At 37.3% G+C, this 22,364-nt stretch overlaps 1 protein-coding gene across 2 annotated transcripts; it reads left to right on the top strand.

Moving 5' to 3' along the window:
* The first annotated feature begins 798 nt into the window (after positions 1-798).
* On the top strand, positions 799-17,608 carry LOC145999468 (migration and invasion enhancer 1-like). 2 transcript variants are annotated; one of them, XM_083136435.1, is made up of 3 exons: positions 799-924; positions 14,257-14,354; positions 16,844-17,608. In XM_083136435.1, the coding sequence occupies exons 2-3, from the start codon at positions 14,300-14,302 to the stop codon at positions 16,999-17,001; spliced, it is 213 nt and encodes a 70-aa protein (XP_082992561.1). In that variant the 5' UTR covers positions 799-924; positions 14,257-14,299; the 3' UTR covers positions 17,002-17,608. The 2 variants fall into 2 exon arrangements, with proteins under 2 accessions (XP_082992561.1, XP_082992562.1); XM_083136436.1 differs by having other exon boundaries at positions 14,257-14,336.
* Positions 17,609-22,364: the final 4,756 nt, after the last annotated feature.

Consider the following 22,364-nt stretch of genomic DNA (forward strand, 5'->3'; position numbering starts at 1 on the left):
TGTGGGTAAAATCACACATGAATATTTACTGAAATGAACAAGCAGACAAATATGCAAAAGAAGCTGCTCAGATGAATGAAACAATCCAGTTATCATTACACTACACAAATCTTTTGCCTAGGGTTAAGAAGAAAATTTTTGATGAATGGAAATTATGGTGTAATAATGCATTAGAAAGTGTTGGTGAAAGCTATCGACCTTATGTTGATCACACTAGGAATAAACCTTGGTCTTATAATAGTAAAGGATCAATAAATGCAATTGCTTTATTAAATAGACTAAGAAACGGTCATGCGAGAACATATCATCATTTATTTAAAATACACATTTTAAAATCTCCAAATTGTGACTATGGTAATTTAAGGGGTGATGCTCAACATATTATTTTGGAATGTTCAATCTGCTCAGAGAAACGAAATACTTTATACAAAACATTATCAAAAATTAATGTTTCTTTTCCCATTAATTTGACTTCAATGTTCTATGCACCAGATATTAGAATTGCATATATTATACTTGGTTTTTTTAAACAAGCTGATATAAAATTGTAATATATTTTTGTTAATGAATGATTGAATGTAGTAATATAACATTGTATTTAAGAGAGTATTGGAACTTTGCATGTAAAATTTGTGTTAAAATGCATCTCATGTAATTGAAATGTATGCTGGGTGTAAACAGTCACATGTAAAGCTGTAAGTCCAATAAAATTTTGTTGAGTTCAATCTTAAAATGTATGCTGGGCGTAAACAGCCAGATGTAAGCTGTAAGTCCAATAAAATTTGTTGATGTTGTTGATGAAGGTCAATGTTCCAGGTTTCTTAAAGCCATATTATTCGCAATGAGTGACATAAGTCAGGATTTTGAAACGAATTCTCTAGACGGTGTTTGGAGACAAAGAGTACATGTGTCTGTGGAGTACTGGTATGTAAAAATAATTTCCATAGTATCTTTATAAATGTGTGTGTAAAAAATTATTTCAGTATCTAATATATTTATCCATTCTGTTGACACATTCCAAATGTTGTTTCCTAATGATATAGTCGCTTCAGTGCTCTACAAAATTGAAAAAATCCATGTAACATTTAAATGTTTGTAATGTATACATTTGCAACATTGTTCTTAACTCTGAACCAGATGTACGATAAATGCATTTAGAAAACTCCTTACTATTGTGCACCAAAGCATTTTTACCTATATTTCGATTTCTTGTGCAGTAAAATAGCTACGAATCATCAAAGATCGAATGGCAATGAAGGATAGGTTTAGGAGTGAAACATAACATAGACCCTACTATTAAATACAAATTTATTGCTCCAAATTGATGAACAAGGACACTTAAAATGTTGGCAATTAGTGTATTGGTAACCATAAAACGGATATGGGGAATTTTGATTTTTAGCTGATTGACAGGTTTCATGCAGGGTAGGAAATCCCAGGGGGACAGGTGGGAATTCCCCCCACCAAACTTTTCTGGGGGGGAGAGAGTTTTAATTCTAACAACAAAGATAAACAATTATTTTTGAAGTCTAATATACTTTAGTGGAATGATATTACTGTAGAGGTAAGTAGTGGTTCAAATCCCAGTCCCAGGTTAGATACTCTGCAGAGGTAAGTAGTAAAGGGTCAGGCAGAAACAATGTACCAGTTTATTATAGTTCCTACAGTAACACTACATAGGGAACAAGCACGGAGCGTCCATGTAAGCCGTGTAAGCCGGGCTTATACTTTATTAGTTCTAGTAAAATGTATGTAATTATATGGCAAAATTCATAAAAACTTCAAAGTTAAACTCGACCCGCTACCACTCTTCGAGATCCTGCTTGTTAGATTGCAAAACTTCAGCACCAGGGGCCACATGGGAACTCCCGCCTTCTGCTTGCGGAAAGTTGTAAGCCGTCTGAATGTTGCCTTACAAATTTCTGACCGTGAAGGAGCAGTGCCTATTGTATCTGGATGTAGAAGAGCAAGGAATATAGGGAGAAGAGCTGGCCAAACCCTAGGTTTGTAAACCTACGGCAACAGGCTTACAGCAGCGTTGCAAACCTCATGTTTAGAAAAAGTGTTGTTCATGGACGTCCACAGTATTTATTTCCACCAGGGAGGATTAAGCAAAGTATTTTTTTTTTCAGGGGTTGGGGTAAACTAGATATATTTCCCTTCTCAAAATATACTAATTCAATTTGAAGTTAACATTTTTCTGCAACGTTCTTACAATAATTATTAATTTGATTTGACTGAAATGAAATTGTATGTGTGAAAATGGTTGACATTCATTTTTCAGGAAGTGTCTCCTTGCCTTGCCTTGCCCATCCTTGACATCCTTGGTGTCGTTTAAACTCCAAAATTATGCTACATACTACTAAATTGTTCTGTGATTTTCATATTATTAATATTAATTTATAACAAAACATAAATATAAATTCGAATGGTTCAACCAACGGCATGGGTTCGACGTTATACAACGAAAAGTGGCCCTCTTGTTTTATTTATATCCCCAACTTACAAACGACTTTTGAAACTTGTGCAAGATTTAGCACCATTATGCTTGGGTTGGCTTCACTGAATATGCGCCAGCGAGACACAGGTCCTGCAAGAGGAGGGGCTCCAGCGTTGTCGGGTATGAATGCTTGACTGCAAAGGAAATTTGAGCCGGTGGTGCTTCAAGGAGGTTTTTTTCCAGGAACAGGGAATTCTGAAGCAAAAATCTAACAGGAAGGGGAAAAAGGAGAAACCTAAAAATGAGCGGGATACGGGAAAACTAGATACACATTGATGTGCTAAATTCTTGTTCCTGTTTTTAGCTTATAGGAGAGCATAAACATCAGAAATATTAAGATATCTGTTTTTCGTTTATGTATGAACTCAGCTGGTAATAATTGAGCTAAAAAATGCAAAAATAAATAAATAAATAAATGTTAATAAAAACTGAAGATTGAACCAATTTTACAAATCTCATGTCAAAGTGAACCAAATATTATTAATTACGTAGTTCATGATTCAAACACTCTTTAAACAGCGTTCGAAAAGCATGCTTATGATCTTTTAGGTGCTACATTTGCTTTTACAGTATCCTAAGAAAGCACTTACATGTCCTTTGATAGAAATTTCTGGATATGCCCCTACAATTAGTGAGCAAATGTTTTATAATTAATATTGTATTTTTTTTTACTAAATATAGGGAATTTTAAGGCAAGAGAGAGAATTTATTTATATCCAAAAGGGATATTCCCCTCACAGTCCGAAAGAACACCACTTTGAGCAGTGACCGATTTTGGATCTGGATTCTTTTTGTTTCCCCATTCTTGTTGTCAAGGTATTGCTTTTGCGAATTCCATCTATTGAAAGCGGACTGTCAACCCTGTGCTGTGGTGTGATAGTGAAATGCATTATGGAATAAAATGAGTGTGATTGTGCGGTGGGGTGGAGAACTTGTTGAAGACGCTGTTGTCCAGCAAGGATTTTGCTGCCAAGAAGAAACTTGTGGATGTAGGTAGGCCCACCCCTTCCTTCTCTAGCAGGCATAGTAACAGAAACGGAAAATAAAGTGCGCCGATTTTGTGATTCAGGGTATGAAGCTGATACTTGCTTATGCGGTTGTAAAAGTATTCAGCACTTTTCTGTTTCCTTCTGTTTTCGTTTCTTTATTATTATTATTATTATTATTATTATTATTATTATTATTATTATTAATTTTTATCTAACTTTGCATACTTTTATCCTTACGTTACTCATTGTGATAGGACTAAGATTGATTTAATTATCAGTTGCCTATCCACAGCCTAGCAAAGAAAACACCAATCCAAGGGATTTATCCAGAAATTTTAATTTGTTGAAAAATTCCAGGGAAGTGTTCTGAAAAAATGGGGTGGGGGGTTTGATATGTGTGGATAAATCACTAACCATGTCAGCCCAAAAATAAGCACAACGGGAAATAACCTTCATCATGATAGGCTTACACTGTTGGAAAGGTCACGCTCCGCCACTGATAGGGAATGTAAAGGACGAGAGTGGTAATTGATAAATAACATGATGCCATTTTGTGACACAATAATTATTTTTTGAAAATCACGTCTGTGAGATAACCATCGTCCTGAGTCGATGAACGAAACTGTCCATTACTTTCACCAGCATTTCAGGTGGAATTGCCTTGACCTCTTCACTGATGCGACGCTTCAGAATCTCTAAGTTGGGGACATGTGATGCAAACACTTGGCTCTTGAGGTACCCCCACAGAAAGAAATCGCAAGCACTCAGATCTGGGGATTTCGCTGGCCATGGTATGTCCCCAAAACGTGAGATGATTCTGCCCACGAACACCATGCGTAATGTTGTCATTGTGTCTCCAGCGGTATGTGCAGTTGCACCATCTTGCTGGAAATAAACTGATGACAAATCAACGCCCTGTCTCTGTAATTCAGGAATCAGGAAAGTCGTCAGTAGGCTTCTGTAACGTTCCGAATTGACTGTGACTGCGTTTCCGTTATGATCCTCAAAAAAGTAGGGTCCAATAATTCTGGAAGCTGAAACAGCTCACCAAACCGTGACCTTTTCACTATAGAGTGGTTTTTCGTGGAGTTCCTGTGGATTCACATTACTCCAGTATCACATGTTTTGTTTGTTGACATGGCCTGTCAGTTCAAAGTGTGCCTCATCCGACATAATCAGGTCAGGCCCATAACCAGGCAGGGGTCAGGGGGCTCAGCCCCCCTGGCATCATCGTCAGTCCGCCTGGCATCGTCGTCAGCCCCCTTGCATTGTCGTTAGCACCCAGTCATTAGGTAAAACTATTGTATAATTTGTTTGTAATGACAAGTGAAAATGTAGACAGTGGATATTATGTGCTCATAACTTGATGAAAGGACAAATTCACAGAACGAAGATCAGCTATCACATTCCTTCATCTTGTTTATGAAATGAAGTCTAGGTAGCGGAAAGTACAGAGTGTCTACAAATGATTGAAAACGGTTTCATGATGTTACTGTACATGTATTATTGAACGTATCACGAAGTAACTTTGCAGTTTTGTAGAGAAACTCAACAAGTTTTGTGACACGTTACAAGTTATGGGAGATTTCTGTTCGCCTTGCCGCCGTTGAGAATATTCGTTACTTTCCGGAACTCAATGGTTTTGTGCAATCTCAAAATTTAGAGTTTAAGGCCGCTTCTTCTCCAGTGAACAACCATTACAGAATGCGGGTATCTTGACATGTTAGAAAATTGGCTCATGCCACAGTTCGAGACAGACAGTGAGAACTTTATCCACCAGTTGGATGGTGCTCCACCCCAGTTCCATCACGATGTCCACAAAATCTTAACCACCAGAGTATAAAACCGATGGGTCGGTCGTTGTGGAAATGATGATCAACAACTGCTGTCATTGACTCACGGTGACTTTTTTGTGTGTGGGGTTATGTGAAGGATCTAGTGTTTATGCCTCCATTACCAAGTGATCTAGCAGAACTGTGGGCTCGTATCATCAGTGCTTTTGATGGAATTGATAGGTACATGATTCAACGCATTTGGGAATAACTTGATTATAAAGTTTATGTTTGCAGAATCACGAAGAGGGGGCATATCGAACACTTGTAATGTGTCACAAAAATTGTTGAGTTTCTCTACAAAACTGTAAAGTTACTTCAGAATATGTTCAATAATACACGTACAGTAACATCGTAAAACTGCTTCAATCATTTGTAGACACCCTGTATTTAGTAGGTTGTATAGAGTTTAGAAAGTTCTTGCATAGTAGGGCCGTAGCCAGGCTCCCCCTTGACATTTTATAAAATTATTTTGTATAATTTGTTTGCAGTGAAGAGTGAAAATTAGTGTTGTCCACGAGACTTTGGCCTGTCTCGTCTAATGGAAGTCTCGTGGAAATACTGTCTCATCTCAAAAATACTCGTTTATCTCGGGACACATGATCAATCTCGTCTTGTCTCGAATTTTTAAAAGCCTGTCCCATCTCGTCCCGTGGGCAACACTAGTGAAAATGTAGACAGCAGATATTATTTTGCTCACAGCTTGGTGAAGGATAAATTTGCAACATAAATTTCATCTTGTCTATGAGCTGAGGTCGAAGTAGCAGGAAGTATTTATGAGATTCTCTACTAGACTATAGAATGTTCTTTCACAGAGGAGCTTCTTTATCCGTACCTTTGTTGCTCCTGTTGCGGTCTCCCGTTTAGACAGGAATCTGTGGCTTTGGCATCGTCATCATATCTGCATCAAAGGTCAACAGTTCTTAAGTTTTGGTAACGAAGGGAAGTTTTATTCCTTCAGCTGGGGGTGGGATATACGGTAGGCACTATGATTGAATATTGTGCATTTTTTTTGTATGATATAAATATATGTATCATCAAAACTAGTGTGTAGTATGTAATAAAGGATGATGTCAATAGCAATTAACACTTCAAGAGATATTTTAAAAGATACCTATTGAAAAATGTACTATTTGCGTGATATTTCTAAATTTTATATTAACTTAATGACCCCCCCCACACACACACAAATAATTTACCTTCATTTAACACTGTTATACTTTTGAAAAATGTACTTGGTTTACAAAGCCCCCCCATGATAACTCGTGAGCCTCCCCTGGAGATCATTTCTAGCTACGGGCCTTAATCAGGTTGGGAAGAATGTCCCTATTCTCATCCAATAGGTCGATAAGGTCTGTACTTAATTGTTTCCGGGAGGCATAGTCACACTCGGATAACTTATGGGTCACCTGTATTTTGTACGGATGATAACTTAAATCACTGTGGAGAATGCAGTGCACACTTCTGTCTGACAAGTGTAAAACTGGAGCATGTTTGTTTACTGAACACCTAGGACTCCTGTCAATAGCATTCCGCACCCTCTCAATGTTTTCTGGTGTCCGCACTGTCCTCAGCTTTCCCAGTGGCTTCTTATTTGTGGCACTTGGGGTAGCACGAAGCTGATCAACCGACCTCCGAATTGTATGCCGTTCTGGTACTCTTACATGTCTCCCAATGTTGAATTGCTGTTGACACTTCCGCTGTGTAGCTACCACTCTGTCACCACTTTTGAAATACGCTTCAATCACAAAAGCGTGATGCATCTTGGTCCAACACTCCATTGTAACTAAAATGACATCCATTCAGCTACACTCTACCCTGCTCAGTTATATGCTCACTGTAGGGCCGTAAAAGCTACCAACCATTGAAAAGTGGTAGATTGTTTCTGCCAGACCCTTTAGTTCAAATTCCAGTCCCAGATTAGATACTCCGTAGACATAAGTAGTAGTTCAAATCCCAGTCCCAGGTTAGATACTCTGTACAGGTAAGTAGTAGTTCGAATCCCAGTCCCAGGTTAGATACTCTGCAGAGGTAAGTAGAAGTTCGAATCCCAGTCCCATGTTAGATACTCTGCAGAGGTAAGTAGTAGTTCAAATCCCAGTCCCAGGTTAGATACTCTGCAGAGGTAAGTACAAGGGTCGTTCAAGGTTGACCGGGACTTTTATTTCTGCAGAGGAAATAGGTAGCAGAAGAAACACCAAAATATGTCAGTTTTTCAAAGTATTCTCCGTGCGTGCCGAGGCACCCTTGCCATCGTTCTGGCAGCTCCCGAATTCCTTTGGCGTAGAAAGAACTTGGTTGTTGTCGTAGCTACTGGAGGACATGGCTCCGCAGTGCTTCATCTGTCGTGAATTTCTTCCCTCCCAGATGCTCTTCAAAGGGTGCAAACAAATGATAATCACTGGGGACAAAATCCGGACTGTAGGGGGGATGGGCAGAACTTCCCAGTGCATGTTGGCCAGAGTTGTTGTTGTCACATTGGCCGTGTGAGGACGGGCATTGTCATGGAGAAGAATGCCATTTCCAGACAACATCCCAGGTCTTTTCTTGTGAATGGACTTTCGTACAGCACCACTCAATAATGTGGAGTAATACTGGGTATTAATCGTGCTCCCTTTGTCCAGAAAATCCACATGGATAACGCCCTTCATGTCCCAGAAGACACTTGCCATGATCTTTACAGCGGACGGCTGCGTTTTGCTTTTCTTGGGGGGGGGGGGGGGAACCTTTATGCCGCCACTCTGGGGTTGAATTGTGCAACCATGTTTCATCACACGTGATGATGGATTGCAACAATTCATCACCTTCTGCTCGAAACCGATTCAGAAGCTGTTCACAGACAGTCCTGCGTGTCCACTTCTGATCGAATGTCAGCTGGCGGGGAACCCACCTTGCACAGATTTTGCGGAAGCGTAAGTGGTCGTGAATGATTGTCTCACCACTCCCGACACTGATATTCACCTCGGCAGCAATATCCCACACTGTTACTCCCCGGTTCTCAAGAATCATTTGCTCAACACGTGCGATATTCACTGGTGTGAGTGCAGTTGGGCTAATGTGTCCATGCGCTTCATTTGTCACCAGCTCCCGTCCTTCGCGAAACTGCTCACACCATTCGTACACTCTTGTCCGCTACATCGTTTGTTCACCATACTGTGTTTGCAATCGTCTGAAAATCTCAGCTGGTTTCACTTTCTCCTTCACGAGAAATTTGATTACACACCCCTGCTCCACAGCCACAGACACACTGCTTGCCGCCATGTTCGCTGCAACTGCTGCGCATGCGCGAAATACGTCATGCCGGGTGCTAGTTACTCGCGAAGGAATACATTACGTCATCCGCACGTTTCATCATGATCCGGCTATTCATCATTTTTTTACGTACGAAAATCCCGGTCAACCTTGAACGACCCTTGTAGTAGTTCGAATCCCAGTCACAAGTTAGATACTCTGTACAGGTAAGTAGTAGTTCAAATCCCAGTCCCAGGTTAGATACTCTGCAGAGGTAAGTAGTAGTTCGAATCCCAGTCCCAGGTTAGATACTCTGCAGAGGTAAGTAGTAGTTCGAATCCCAGTCCCAGGTTAGATACTCTGCAGAGGTAAGTAGTAATTCGAATCCCAGTCCCAGGTTAGATACTCTGCAGAGGTAAGTAGTAGTTCAAATCCCAGTCCCAGGTTAGATACTCTGTAGAGGTAAGTAGTAGTTCGAATCAAAGTCCAAGATTAGATACTCTGTACAGGTAAGTAGTAGTTCTAATCCCAGTCCCAGGTTAGATACTCTGCAGAGGTAAGTAGTAGTTCGAATCCCAGTCCCAGGTTAGATACTCTGTACAGGTAAGTAGTAGTTCAAATCCCAGTCCCAGGTTAGATACTCTGCAGAGGTAAGTAGTAGTTCGAATCCCAGTCCCAGGTTAGATACTCTGTATAGGTAAGTAGTTGTTCAAATCCCAGTCCCAGGTTAGATACTCTGCAGAGGTAAGTAGTAGTTCGAATCCCAGTCCCAGGTTAGATACTCTGTACAGGTAAGTAGTAGTTCAAATCCCAGTCCCAGGTTAGATACTCTGCACAGGTAAGTAGTAGTTCGAATCCCAGTCCCAGGTTAGATACTCTGTACAGGTAAGTAGTAGTCCAAATCCCAGTCCCAGGTTAGATGCTCTGCAGAGGTAAGTAATAGTTTGAATCCCAGTCCCATGTTGGATACTCTGTAGAAGTAAGTAGTAGTTCGAATCCCAGTCCCAGGTTAGATACTCTGCAGAGGTAAGTAGTAGTTCGAATCCCAGTCCCAGGGTAGATACTCTGCAGAAGTAAGTATTAGTTTGGATCCCAGTACAAGGTTAGATACTCTGTAGAGGTAAATAGTAGTTCAAATTCCAGTCCCAGATCAGATACTCTGCAGAGGTAAGTAATAGTTTGAATCCCAGTTCCATGTTGGATACTCTGTAGAAGTAAGTAGTAGGTCGAATCCCAGTCCCAGGTTAGATACTCTGCAGAGGCAAGTAGTAGTTTGAATTCCAGTCCCAGGTTAGATACTCTGCAGAGGTAAGTAGTAGTTCGTATCCCAGTCCCAGGTTAGATACTCTGCAGAGGTAAGTAGTAGTTCGAATCCCAGTCCCAGGTTAGATACTCTGCAGAGGTAAGTAGTAGTTCGAATCCCAGTCACAGGTTAGATACTCTCTAGAGGTAAATAGTAGTTCAATTTCCAGTCCCAGATCAGATACTCTGCAGAGGTAAGTAGTAGTTCGAATCCTAGTCCAAGGTTAAATACTCTGCAGAGGTAAGTAGTAGTTCGAATCCCAGTCCGATGTTAGATACTCTGCAGGGGTATGTAGTAGTTTGAGTCCCAGTCCCCATTTGGCATTATGTGCTTAAAGTGGACTTAAAAACAAACTCAATAAAAACAACAACATATGACGTCCATTATTTGATTGTTCCATGTGGTATACATATCCATAGTTCAGGCAGTGGCCCAAATCCCGAGCTCATATCCGAAGAGTTCTGCAGATGATGCACCAGAGATTCTGCCATCGATTCCAGTTATGGCCCTTAGAATTACAGACAATTTCATTAAGCATGCGCAATGAGCTTGTCAGATTTTTCGGTCGGTTAGGAGAACCTTTCCCCTCTTCTTTGGAATGATTTCTTTTTTGATTTTTGTTATTTAGCATTGCTTTTCTGTCACTTTTGACTAATCGCGTTGATGAGGTTGAGTAATGATATGATGAAATTGATGAAGGGACACTCACAAAGAACACTTCTACCGAGGGTGGAATTCTAAACCTTAGCCTTTTGTTCTAACCATTCCAAAATGGAGATCAGCACCCATCAGGTTTGTAATATATGTATGTATGTATAAATATATGTGTGTGTGTGTGCGCACATGCATAGATGCATGTGTACATGTGCACGTATCATGCAAGTGCCATGCTGTTCGGAATTAGTTTCTTTTCATTTAAATTAATTTCACTGTATAGTTTAAAGTAGGCAGGCAGTATTTAACAGTGATCAGAACGCTACATTTTCCAAAAAGTAGCTCGCTACGCTACTCCTCTTCGCTACTCGCTACTTCGTTACTTTTGCGCTACTTTTGCATAAAATATATTAAAACAACCACATGGATATTCCAAAGAAGACCCTAGTATGATAGATGTACTTACTGGAAAATAGATACTGTTATTTATTATCATCATTCCCATCATTCGGTAATTTTGATAGCAGTGTTACTTCAGTTACTTATTTTTAATAAAGTGTTTGAGAATAACATACCTATGTAAGCGGCAGATCAATTGAAATTTGATATATGAGTAGTTCAATTAGGGTGACACAAAAATAATGATTACAACTATAAACAAATAAAATTTGGTAGAATTATTTACATTTATATATCAACATATTTTCCTTGAGAATAAATATTGAGTTGAGTCACATAGTGGTTCGGAACCAGTCTCGATTAGCATATCTGTGCATAAAGTGGACTCAAAATAAAAACTGGGAAAGACGCCTGTAGGATGGATCCTCCAGCTCCTCCATTCCCCATGCTGCTCATCGTCATTCATCATTCGTCCTCATTCTCACAAATAGCCAAAAGTGGCAGAAAGTAGCAAATATTATGACAAAAGTAATTGTAATTCCAGAAAGTGTATGTGTATCGTTCTTGTAACAATAATTTATTGCTGGTGAGATCCTATATCCTGACAAATGTGGCAGAAAGTGACTCTAGATAAGATAATTACTAAATAAAACATTGATATTCATTTTTATGGTTAGCGAAAGTAACAAAAAAGCGAAACAGAAATATATTGAGGAAACTGATGTACAAATCCGAGTGTTCCAATCACATTGTAATTTGAAAATTTGTGAACAAATATTATGACAAAAGTAATTGTAATTCCAGAAATTGTATGTGTATCGTTCTTGTAATAATAATTTCTTGCTGGTGAGATCCTATGTCCTGACAAATCTCAATTCTGTTAACATACTGATCCATTTATTGCTGGCACTATTGCTGTCATTCTAGTGGAAAATGGATCGCTCCTGTTTGCACTGCAAGTTGTGTTTTACACAGTAAGTAATGACATTTTGCTGCGTCTTACACAAAAGATATCCACAGGTGGTGGCGCAAACGAGGCAATTTTTTTTTTCCAGTGGTGCCGCAAACGAGGCACAATTCTCCTCAAAATAGTGATGAGTCATTCCATATGAAATCAACACAGCCCACAACCTGACCATCTCCGATTTTCATGAAATTTGGGGAATTGAAACTATAAATGGAACTTAGTAACTATGAAAAATTTTAGTTTCGTGCGTCTTGTAATTGTTAAATTATTCAAGGTCAAAGTTAGCATAAATTGCCCTTTTTGAGCCCGCTTAGCTATACTAAATCTGTTGTAACTCCGCCCCTATTTCACCTAGGAAGCTCAAATAAAGCTTATTGTACAGGGAATTGAACAAGCTTTGCAGTGATATATAACAAGACTACCTTTGGATAAAAATTATAATTTTGTCACTTGACCTTGATCTTTGACCTTGAATATCTCAAAACATGTCATCACCAAAAATCGTGAAAAAAATATATTTGGTTTCTCATACCATACTCTAAAACATATAAAAAAAATCGTTCTGGGACTGCAAGGGGATCAGATCAGAAGATACAAAATAATATGTGTCACTATGTGACTGATAAAAGTCCCATTATATGAACTATGACAAGTCAAATGTCCCTTAACACCCCCTACAAAATGTAAAGGAGTTATCCTGGGTATAATTGGTCATGAATGAAATAGGTTAAGCACAGGGAGATCCCTAGCCGTGTGTGTCAAGCAAAGGTCCGGCATATTATTGACTCCCATATTGAGTTCAACGCAAAAATGTCAAGGGAAAGTGAAAGATATGCGTATAACGTTTTGCTGCCTAAAAATAAGTTGGAAAAATCTTCGCTGCTTCATTTCACGTGAAATTCTAGCCTGATTTGATATATCACATCACACCCTTTCCTTTGACATTTTTGCGTTGAATTCAATATGGCGGTCAACAGTATGCTCGACCTGCGCTTGATACACACAGCTAGAGATCTCCCTGTGTCTAACCTATTTCTTTCATGACCAGGATAACTCCTTTACATTTTGTAGGGGGTGTTAAGGGACATTTGACTCGTAATAATTCATATAATGGGGCTTTTATCAGTCACATAGTGACACATATTATTTTGTATCTTCTGATCCCCTTGCAGTCCCAGAACGATTTTTTTATATGTTTTAGAGTATGATATGAGAAACCAAATATATTTTTTTCACGATTTTTGGTGATGACATGTTGGTGATGACCTTGAGATATTCAAGGTCAAAGATCAAGGTCAAGTGACAAAATTATAATTTTTATCCAAAGGTAGGCTTGTTATATATCACTGCAAAGCTTGTTCAATTCCCTGTACAATAAGCTTTATTTGAGCTTCCTAGGTGAAATAGGGGCGGAGTTACAACAGATTTAGTATAGCTAAGTGGGCTCAAAAAGGGCAATTTATGCTAACTTTGACCTTGAATAATTTAACAATTACAAGACGCACGAAACTAAAAATTTTCATAGTTACTAAGTTCCATTCATAGTTTCAACTCCCCAAATTTCATGAAAATCGGAGATGGTCAGGTTGGAAATTGCACATATCTGTGTTGATTTGGCATGGAATGACTCGTGCAGCCCAAAAATCATAGCTGTTAGCCAGAATGTATTCATATATATCAGATATTATTCTGGATATTAGAATTATTCAGATACTAATGAAATAAATTATGCCAGTATCTATAATCTACGATCAAGATTTTTTATAATCCATCCGTATTTCCATGTACACAATAGACTTTGTCTTAATGAACCTCATACAAAAGTAAGTGTTATTGATTGTCGAATTCTTTTTGACGCTGTTGCCACATTCAAAATTTATCTCAAAATGCTGAGAAGAAATTTAGCAGTAGCGAAATTTTTCACTACAACTACAGGAATTTTGTAGTTTCGCTATCGCTACAGCTACAATTCTCAAAATGTAGCGCCGCTACAGCTACAGCTACAAATTTTGTAGCTAGCTACTGTAGTGCCGCTACAAGTAGCACGCTACTTCGAACCACTGGTATTTAAATAATCAACACACTTTAGTACAAAAGATTCATTAAAAATAAAATAAAAATATTTAATTCATATTCAGTCTGCTAAGTTTGGTTAAGCATTGAATTAAAAAGTAGAAGTGCACTCATCAGGATACTGCATACAATGTGAAATTTAGAGGCTTTCCATTACCAAGTTAATAGCACATAACATTACTAAATAGATGAGGCCAAAAATGGTTTATAAAATTTCCTTAACTGTGACTCGAACTCAGTTAGTGAGTGGAATAATGTAACAGAGAATTATATGTCATAAAACTATAAACATATTTCAATATTTGCAGTGCGGGATGAGGATTTCGAAGACATTACCAATCACTTGTGAACATGCTGGAAGATCAAGTTCCAACGGCTGTTGTTGAAGGTGAGACAGGAAGACCAGGTAAAGAAATATTAAATTATGTCCATGTACAGTCATGGACAATTTTTTGGTTATAATGATCCCATTGAAAGTCACACACAGCAGGGTTTGAATAAATATACCACACCACCGAATCTACCAAATTTAATATTTACAGCTCTGGTACTTACCAAGATTTGAATCAAGCTTCATGCTATCAAGTCCACCAGTGGTGCATGACGCTCCTCGTACTGCCCCTCCTGTCTGCAAGTAACCTAACTTAACCTAACCTAACCAGTGGTTGAAAGTAGCACGCTACTTGTAGTGGTGCTACTGTAGCTAGCTACAAAATTTGTAGCTGTAGCTGTAGCGGCACTACATTTTGAAAATTGTAGCTGTAGCGGTAGTGAAGCTACAAAATTCCTGTAGTTGTAGTGAAAATTTCGCTACAGCTATATTTCTTCTCAGCATTTTGAGGTAAATTTTGAATGTGGCAACAGCATTAAAAAATCGACAATAACACTTACTTTTGCAGGAGGTTTATAAAGACAAAGTCTATTACATGGATATACAGATATTGTACATTATAAATATCTTGATATCACAGTATAGGTATCCGCGTAATTTATTTCATTAGTATCTTAATAATTCTAATATCCAGATAACTAACTGACATATATGAATATATTCCAGCTAACAGCTACTTTTTTTTTTTTTTTTTTTTTTAGATTTTGGGGAAATGCCTTATTTGTGGCACCCCTGAAAAAAAAATACCTCGTTTGCGCCACCCCAGGAACATATCGTGTGGATATCCCTAGTGAAAGACGCAGCAAAATGTCATTAATTACTGTCAGTGGCGGCGATTGGGTTCCAAAACCAGGTGGGGTGGGGGGGAGGGGCAAGGTGCCAAAACTGGAGAGCAAAGACAGTATATTTCCCTTTGCAAATAAGGTTTATCATAGTACGAGGGCAAATGTGGTGAAAAGTAGGGGGGCAACTGCCCCCCCTAATCGCCGCCACTGATTACTGTGTAAAACACAACTTGCAGTGCAAAAACGAGCGATCCATATTTCACTAGAATGACAGCAATACTGCCAGCAATCAATGGCTCAGTATGACAACCACATGAATATTCTAAAGAATACCCTAGTATGATAGTTGTACTTACTGGAAAATAGATTCTGTTATTTATTATCATTATTCCTGTCGTTCGGTAATTTTGATAGCAGTGTTACTTCAGTTACTTATTTTCAATATAGTGTTGCAGAATAATGGACCAATGTAAGCGGCAGATCAATTCAAATTTGATGTATGAGTATGGCAATTAGGATGACACATAATTAATGATTACAACTATACACAAATAAAATTTGTTAGAATTATTTGCATGGTTCGAAACCAGTCTCGATTAGCTTATCTGTGCATAAAGTGGACTCAGAATAAAAACTAGGAAAGACGCCTGGAGGATGGGATCCTCCTGATCCTCCATTCCCCATGCTGCTCATCATCTTTCATCATTCTTCCTCATTCTCACAATTAGACAAAAGTAGCAGAAAGCCACTCTAGATAAGAGAATTACTAAATAAAACATTCATCTTCATTGTCATGATTAGCAAATAAAAGAAAAGTGAAAGAGAAATATATTGAGAAACTGATGTACGTATAAATCCGAGTGTTCTAAACACATTGTAATTTGAAAAGTTGTTAACATATATTATGACAAAAAATAATTGTAATTCCAGAAAGTGTATGTCTATTGTTCTTGTGACAATACTTTCTTGCTGGTGAGATCCTATATCCTGACAAATGTCAATGCTTAGTGAAGCTACTTTTAAAATGTAGTGTTCTGATCACTGATTTTAACCCAGCTTCGTATTGGACACAGCCGTCTGTGTCACATTCTTTCTTGAATGTGCCGAATTTGCTGTCCTCAGACAAACTTTTAATCTTCCCAACTGTTTATCATCCCTGTTGGGAGGTAATATGTTTTAACAAATGCTTTTAGCTTTTTTGAGAAGAATGGGCCTCTTACACTGTTTCTGAGGACATTTTTAGACTAGCCTTGCCTTTTTGTGTTGCGTTTGTCTTGTGCGGGTCCCTATACAACCTTGCACTTTCAACCTTACTCAAGAGGCTCTTTACACCACTTTTTTAACATTAAGGAAAGGGTTTTAGATAAGAGGATAAGTGCACTTAGAAGAATACAAAATGGCCACACCCCAAAATTTTAACTCATTCATTCCAATAGTTGACATGGATAGATTGACATGGCTGTCACAAAGGGCGCTTTTTGCAGACCATATTTGCTGAATAATATTCTGAAAACAAGTGATATCTGTTGGCATTATGAATACCTGATAAATGGATTCTAGTTAATAATAAAAATTATTATAATATAATAATAATTATTAGACATGAAAAAACAAATTGTAAATATTTTTTCTACCTGTGAATCCCTACTACAAACTCTGTACAGAATTCATGTACATTTAACATGATAAAAAAATATAACGAAATCATTTTTTACACAGGTGCATTTGAAATACAAGTGAATGGTCAGCTAGTGTATTCCAAACTTCGAACTGGTAACTTCCCTAGACTGAAAAATGTTGTTCAAGTTGTACAGGAAGTAGCTGATGGTAAAGAAGTCCGTTGTGTAAGTGACAAAGAAGGTTGTATCATATTGTGAATGAAATTTAATCTTTGCAAGGCTATGAAATTCATAATAATGGAACTAGAAATTATAATATGTTGTTGTCAGGTTATTCTGTAAATTGTGGTTTCTCTGTGGCAAAAAAAATATTCTAGGTTCCCTACATTATATTCTAAAATGATATAATTGTGCAAAAGTCCTGCTCTCTTGTTGGTGATATGTTAAAATATGTAGTGAAACAAATTGTTACCCGTTGTCTAATATTAAGACTTTAATTTTTTTCTTTAGTAACTTTAGTGATCAATTAACATGTAATATTATCAAATAATAAAATAAGAATGTAGGGCCTATATATTCTCATCTTATAGGTTGTATAGCTGATCTTGGTGTTTAAATATGACTGATAGTTGTTTCAATAAATACAAACTGTTCTGTATTTCATTGTTTTTGATCTCGGGGTCAGAGTTGTTCTGCGACTACATAATGTGAAAAAATACAATATTAAATTGTAATTAATATATATAGTTAGATCAAGTAGGTGCCTCTGCAAATAATGCTATATTGTGATTGTCGCTACAGTATCTATTAAATGGGTAAATTAATTATTATAAGATTAAACATTTTCTTCACTATGAACAAACAATGGCAACCCCACCCTTTAAATTTTCTAGGGTATCCTTCTTTAAAAATATGTTTCTTTCTGAAACGCAAATTAACTGACAATTAATATTCGTTCATTGTATGTCTTTGAAAATTTGATTTATGTCATTACATTGAAAATCTTGTTTTGTATTTGGATGACAATGAATCTTGAAACTATGAGAGGATTCATTTGATAATAATGATACAAAAGCTAGATTTTCACTGATTATGTATTCTTGTATGTATTCTAAGTTTATGTGATTGCTTTAAAATAAAATATGAAATTAAGAATAGTTTTATTTCTTAAATGAAAGTAATACCTAGGCACAATTTAAGTTAAGCACTTTGACATGTCTGTAGACAGTGGTGTGCCCAAGGGGAAGATGGCGAGAGTCATCCCAGTATTCCTAAAAAAAATTAATGTCAAAGGCAGGAAAATATGGCAAAATGAGAGCAGACTTGCCCAAAAAAAGTATATGTAACCCTTTCCTTTCTAAAATCCTGAGCACGCCACTGTCTGTAGACAATGTTTTGTGTAATCTATACTTACTACTCAAGTTGTTATGATTTCTTAATAATTATCTGTTTAGTTTTTCTATTCTATTGTTCTTTCCGCTTTTCAAAAATACAATATATTTATCTCAATTTAGCTATGTATAAAGTTCAATATGTATGAAAGTAGCAGAGCTTGGTGTTGCTTCATGGATAGGGAAAATGTTGTAAATGGGGGAAGGGGACCATCAGATGATGTGTTTATGCCTGAGATTTAAAAAAAAAAAAAAAAACTGGAGCCCTGTGAACTGCGGAACCAAAGTATCCCTATATTCTATGGGCACTAACATGAACATAGCTGCCGGCCCCCATGGTGGAGTGGTTAGCACATCATGCTGCAATGCCAGGGGTCCCGGGTTTGAATCCTGGCATGTGTGACGTGGTCGCATCATTCGAATATAGTGGTAAAATTTTGGAAGCAAAAAAATAAATACTAAATCGGTTTTCTTATACTACTAAGTCCACGACCACTTCACATCAGCATTGGCCAAAATTAGAGCAAAAGAAAAAAAAGGTTAATTGTCAAAAGAATACTGTAAGAATACTCAAACCCGCAATACTTTTCTCTTTTTACTCAATTCCACCATTTATTACCTCTGTGGTAAAATCATCATTCATCATACAGAGCTATGACCACAGATATAAGTAATTTTGGGGCCCCTTATGCCGACTCACAAATTAACGTGGATCTCGAGCACCCAATCCCCAACATACTGTATACTTCCCGTTTTATTTAGTAGTTGCGATTAGATATTGGTTTCAGAATTCGTGGTCGTCTAGCCACGGAAACGGAACCAATCTCAACATGCACCAAAAAGGGATGGAATGCTTAACCAACAAAAGAACAATTAGAAACGTTGAACTTCAATTTTGTGGCCATTTATTTTAACCAACTATTCCCCGTAAAATTAGCAACTTTTTCCCAACAATTGACAAATATCTCTCCTTATATATAATTGTCTGTACAACATAATAAAACCCACGTGAGTAATAAATAATTCCCTTTCTTCCCATACATACCATTAAAAACTATGCTGATGAACACACATTAAATAAATACAATGGCATTTTAATGGTTTAGGTGATCGGAAAATTTACGTTATTATATCAACGATATTCTCAAAAAATCAAGCTGACGAATTTTTAACTGTACTGTGCTTGGCATGGAATAAACGAACTAAGATTCAATGCACAAAATGGATAATTCAAAACTATTCCTGAAAATCATAATGAACTAAAATGACCGGTCAATTAACTTTAACATAAACCGAAATGAGTTAAATTAGTATACCTAGTTATTCCATGTCCAGCCATCAGTCAAACGCCACAGTCAAATTCATGTGTCGACGTGGATCCGATCACCCTCGCCAGTGTTCAAGGAAGGAGAAGGAATCTTCTTATCATACAAATGCCTCAGCTGCAACTGCTGTTCTCTCGGAAGAAAACCCCGCCCGTAGCTGTAGCTTTCTCCCTTGAGTTACAAGGTTCTCCCCCTAGGGGAAACAGCGTTGCCGGATTTACTTTGTTCGACGTTTAGAGCCGAGCGTCAGGAACACAGTGATGCAAAACTCCTTGTTAATTTAACGAGGAGAATGTGGTGGAGCTTTTTAAAATTATACCAGTTATAAGCAAACACCACACATGGGCATGAATGTTTGTGAGTGTCCATTTATCAATTTCATCATATGATCACTCATTCCCATCTTTGCAAATTAGCCAAAAATAGCACAAAAAGTGAAGTAAAATAAAACAAATCAATCAATCAATCAATCAATGAGCATAGCTATGTTCCTAATTTCTTGATTATAACTACTTTTTACGAGGATAATTTGCAGGCTACTGTTACAATATAGCATTGTATACAGTGCTTGAAGTGGAAAATGTTAGCTGGGGGATGTTTGGTCGAGCCTTGGGGTTAGCTGGGGAATGCTCCTATGGTTTAATGCAGTGGCAATGAGGCAACTGGGGGAATGCTCTGTAAAAATTTTGCTAGATGGGGGATACCAGTCCCCCTCACTTCGAGCACTGATTGTATAGACACTTCAGTAGACAAAATTTTATCCTTAAGCTTAGTGTAGTTTTCTAATGGATGATATTCGACTCAACATCATGCAGTGTACTCTGGGAAGAAATTGGGCAAACAAATTCATGTGTGTTAGAGAAAGCATATGAGAAGACATCTTTCAGTGGGGAAATTTGCATTTCACCACTTTATACACTTTTCACCGTTTCTGTAGGGTTTCAGAAAAGATAAAAAGTACATTCCTCATGTGATCATGATAATCATGCCTTGAATCACTTCGGCAAAAATTATGTGCACAATATGATGCAATGAATTGTGGGGGAAGTTGTTCCCTGAATATAAATCAATTGGTCTAAAGTTCAAATCACCAACCCTGAGACCTTCTGTAAACAAAACCACATGCATGCAGAAAGCATTGCAAACTCATAGAAGTAAAATAATCCACACGAAAATCCATCGTTGTTACAGGATTCATTACGTAAGGTAAAACAATGTCCAATTTGTAGTATGGGATACACTGCTGAAAATGATGTCTCACTTTAAACCCAATGCTCTTTCTTTTGTACTTATTGCTTCACCTTTATAGTTAACTCTTTGCACCAGTAATCATTTACCATAAATTTGGCTTCTTTCTTGCATGCGAATTGAATATATTTTACTTTCATTTTTTTTTGACAAAATGATACGTATAACATGGTAATGTATATTTCTAAGGTTTGATATAGATAGGAGTGTATTTGAAATTTGTTTGTAGATTTTATGTAAATTGTATATTATGTAAATAAAATATATAATGGGCATAAACAGCCATATGCAATGTTGTAAGTCCAATAAATATATTGATGATGATGATCAAAACAAGACAAAGAAAGTTCGTAAATTTATTGCGGTTGGAAACTTTGACAAGCATCCTAATAACAATTTTTGTTCCACCAAATATAGTGCACTTCGTAATATAACTTGGTGACATGGCAAGGCAAGATAAGTGTGAATATTTTGTAGGAATATGCATTGTAACTTTCAATGAGCTTAGAGATTTGTGTACATAATGATATTTTATAACATTGGTTATTTTCTAAAAATAATCATGTGAACAGCAAGGAAGTAGTGCCACTTCAACATGGCGAGTTCTATGCGTGCGGGAAGGTCTCTGTGTTCAGTGATACATCGAATCGGTGAGACGGTTTGTTTACAGAAGGTCTCAGGGTTGGTGATTTACACTTTAGTTGAATTAAGTAATCCCAGGTGTTAAAACATGTCGAAGTATAACATAAATGAAAAAGGAATTGTCTAAAGATAAAAATGTTAATATAATGGGGTTAGTTAACATCAAAACTTATCTGTACATATTTCGCATTGAAATAGTAAAAAATAGTTTTTGTAAGGTTGAATCATGTCGAGTAAGAACATACAGAAATCGGTGATGGAATCAGAGAAAAAATTATCATCATTTAATATGAACATCATGGATCTAAACATCAATGATGTCAACAAAGAAATAGACAACAAGTATAGGGACAGAGTAAACAAAACGGTGCATGAATTTGCTGACATGTTTGCTTGGGGACCAAAGAAAATTGAGAAATGTGAGCTGTACAAACATCACATTCACTTGAAGGATGAAGAACCAGTGGTCAAGTAGCAGTATTGATTGCTTACCAGTAATACAACCTCAGATTCACCAAAAAGTGCAGGTGTAATATCAAAAATTGAAATCTCCTTGTGGGATAGTCCTATTCAGTAAACTAAGTTTTCTAATTGATTTGAGATCGATTAACTTGAAAACTGATGCAGATTTTTCCTGATGGAGTCAATAGATACAATTCTCATGTGAGCAACAGGCCACAAATACTATTGTACAATTTACATCCATTCACCCTTCTTTAGTGAAACTTTTCAAGGAAAGCAGAGACAAAACATCTTTCACAATCACAGGTACATGAAGGTTTGCATTCAACTATGTGCCACATATAACAAAGACTTCACTTGACATTGGGGGACATCCCCCTGAACACATCAGGACTTGAAACAGTCCGTCGGTAACGAGATCATGAATCCAGTAATTGCCTCATGATCTCTTCATAAATATTTATGAGCCCCGAGTCTGAGACTGGACATAGGCATATTCTTTTGAGTATCTCTTCATCAATTTGATCTAATTATCTATCATTCATCTTCAACA

This window comes from Lepisma saccharinum, chromosome 15 (genome assembly GCF_977018435.1).
Source record: "Lepisma saccharinum chromosome 15, izLepSacc3.1, whole genome shotgun sequence".
NCBI classification, from domain to species: domain Eukaryota; kingdom Metazoa; phylum Arthropoda; class Insecta; order Zygentoma; family Lepismatidae; genus Lepisma; species Lepisma saccharinum.

Excerpts from the sequence above, each read along its gene's own strand:
- LOC145999468 (XM_083136435.1), top strand. The coding sequence starts at position 14,300 with ATGCTGGAAGATCAAGTTCCAACGGCTGTTGTTGAAGGTGAGACAGGA. Across the intron at positions 14,355-16,843 it reads AGGTGAGACAGGAAGACCAG|GTGCATTTGAAATACAAGTG; the intron begins GTAAAGAAATAT and ends TTTTTTACACAG.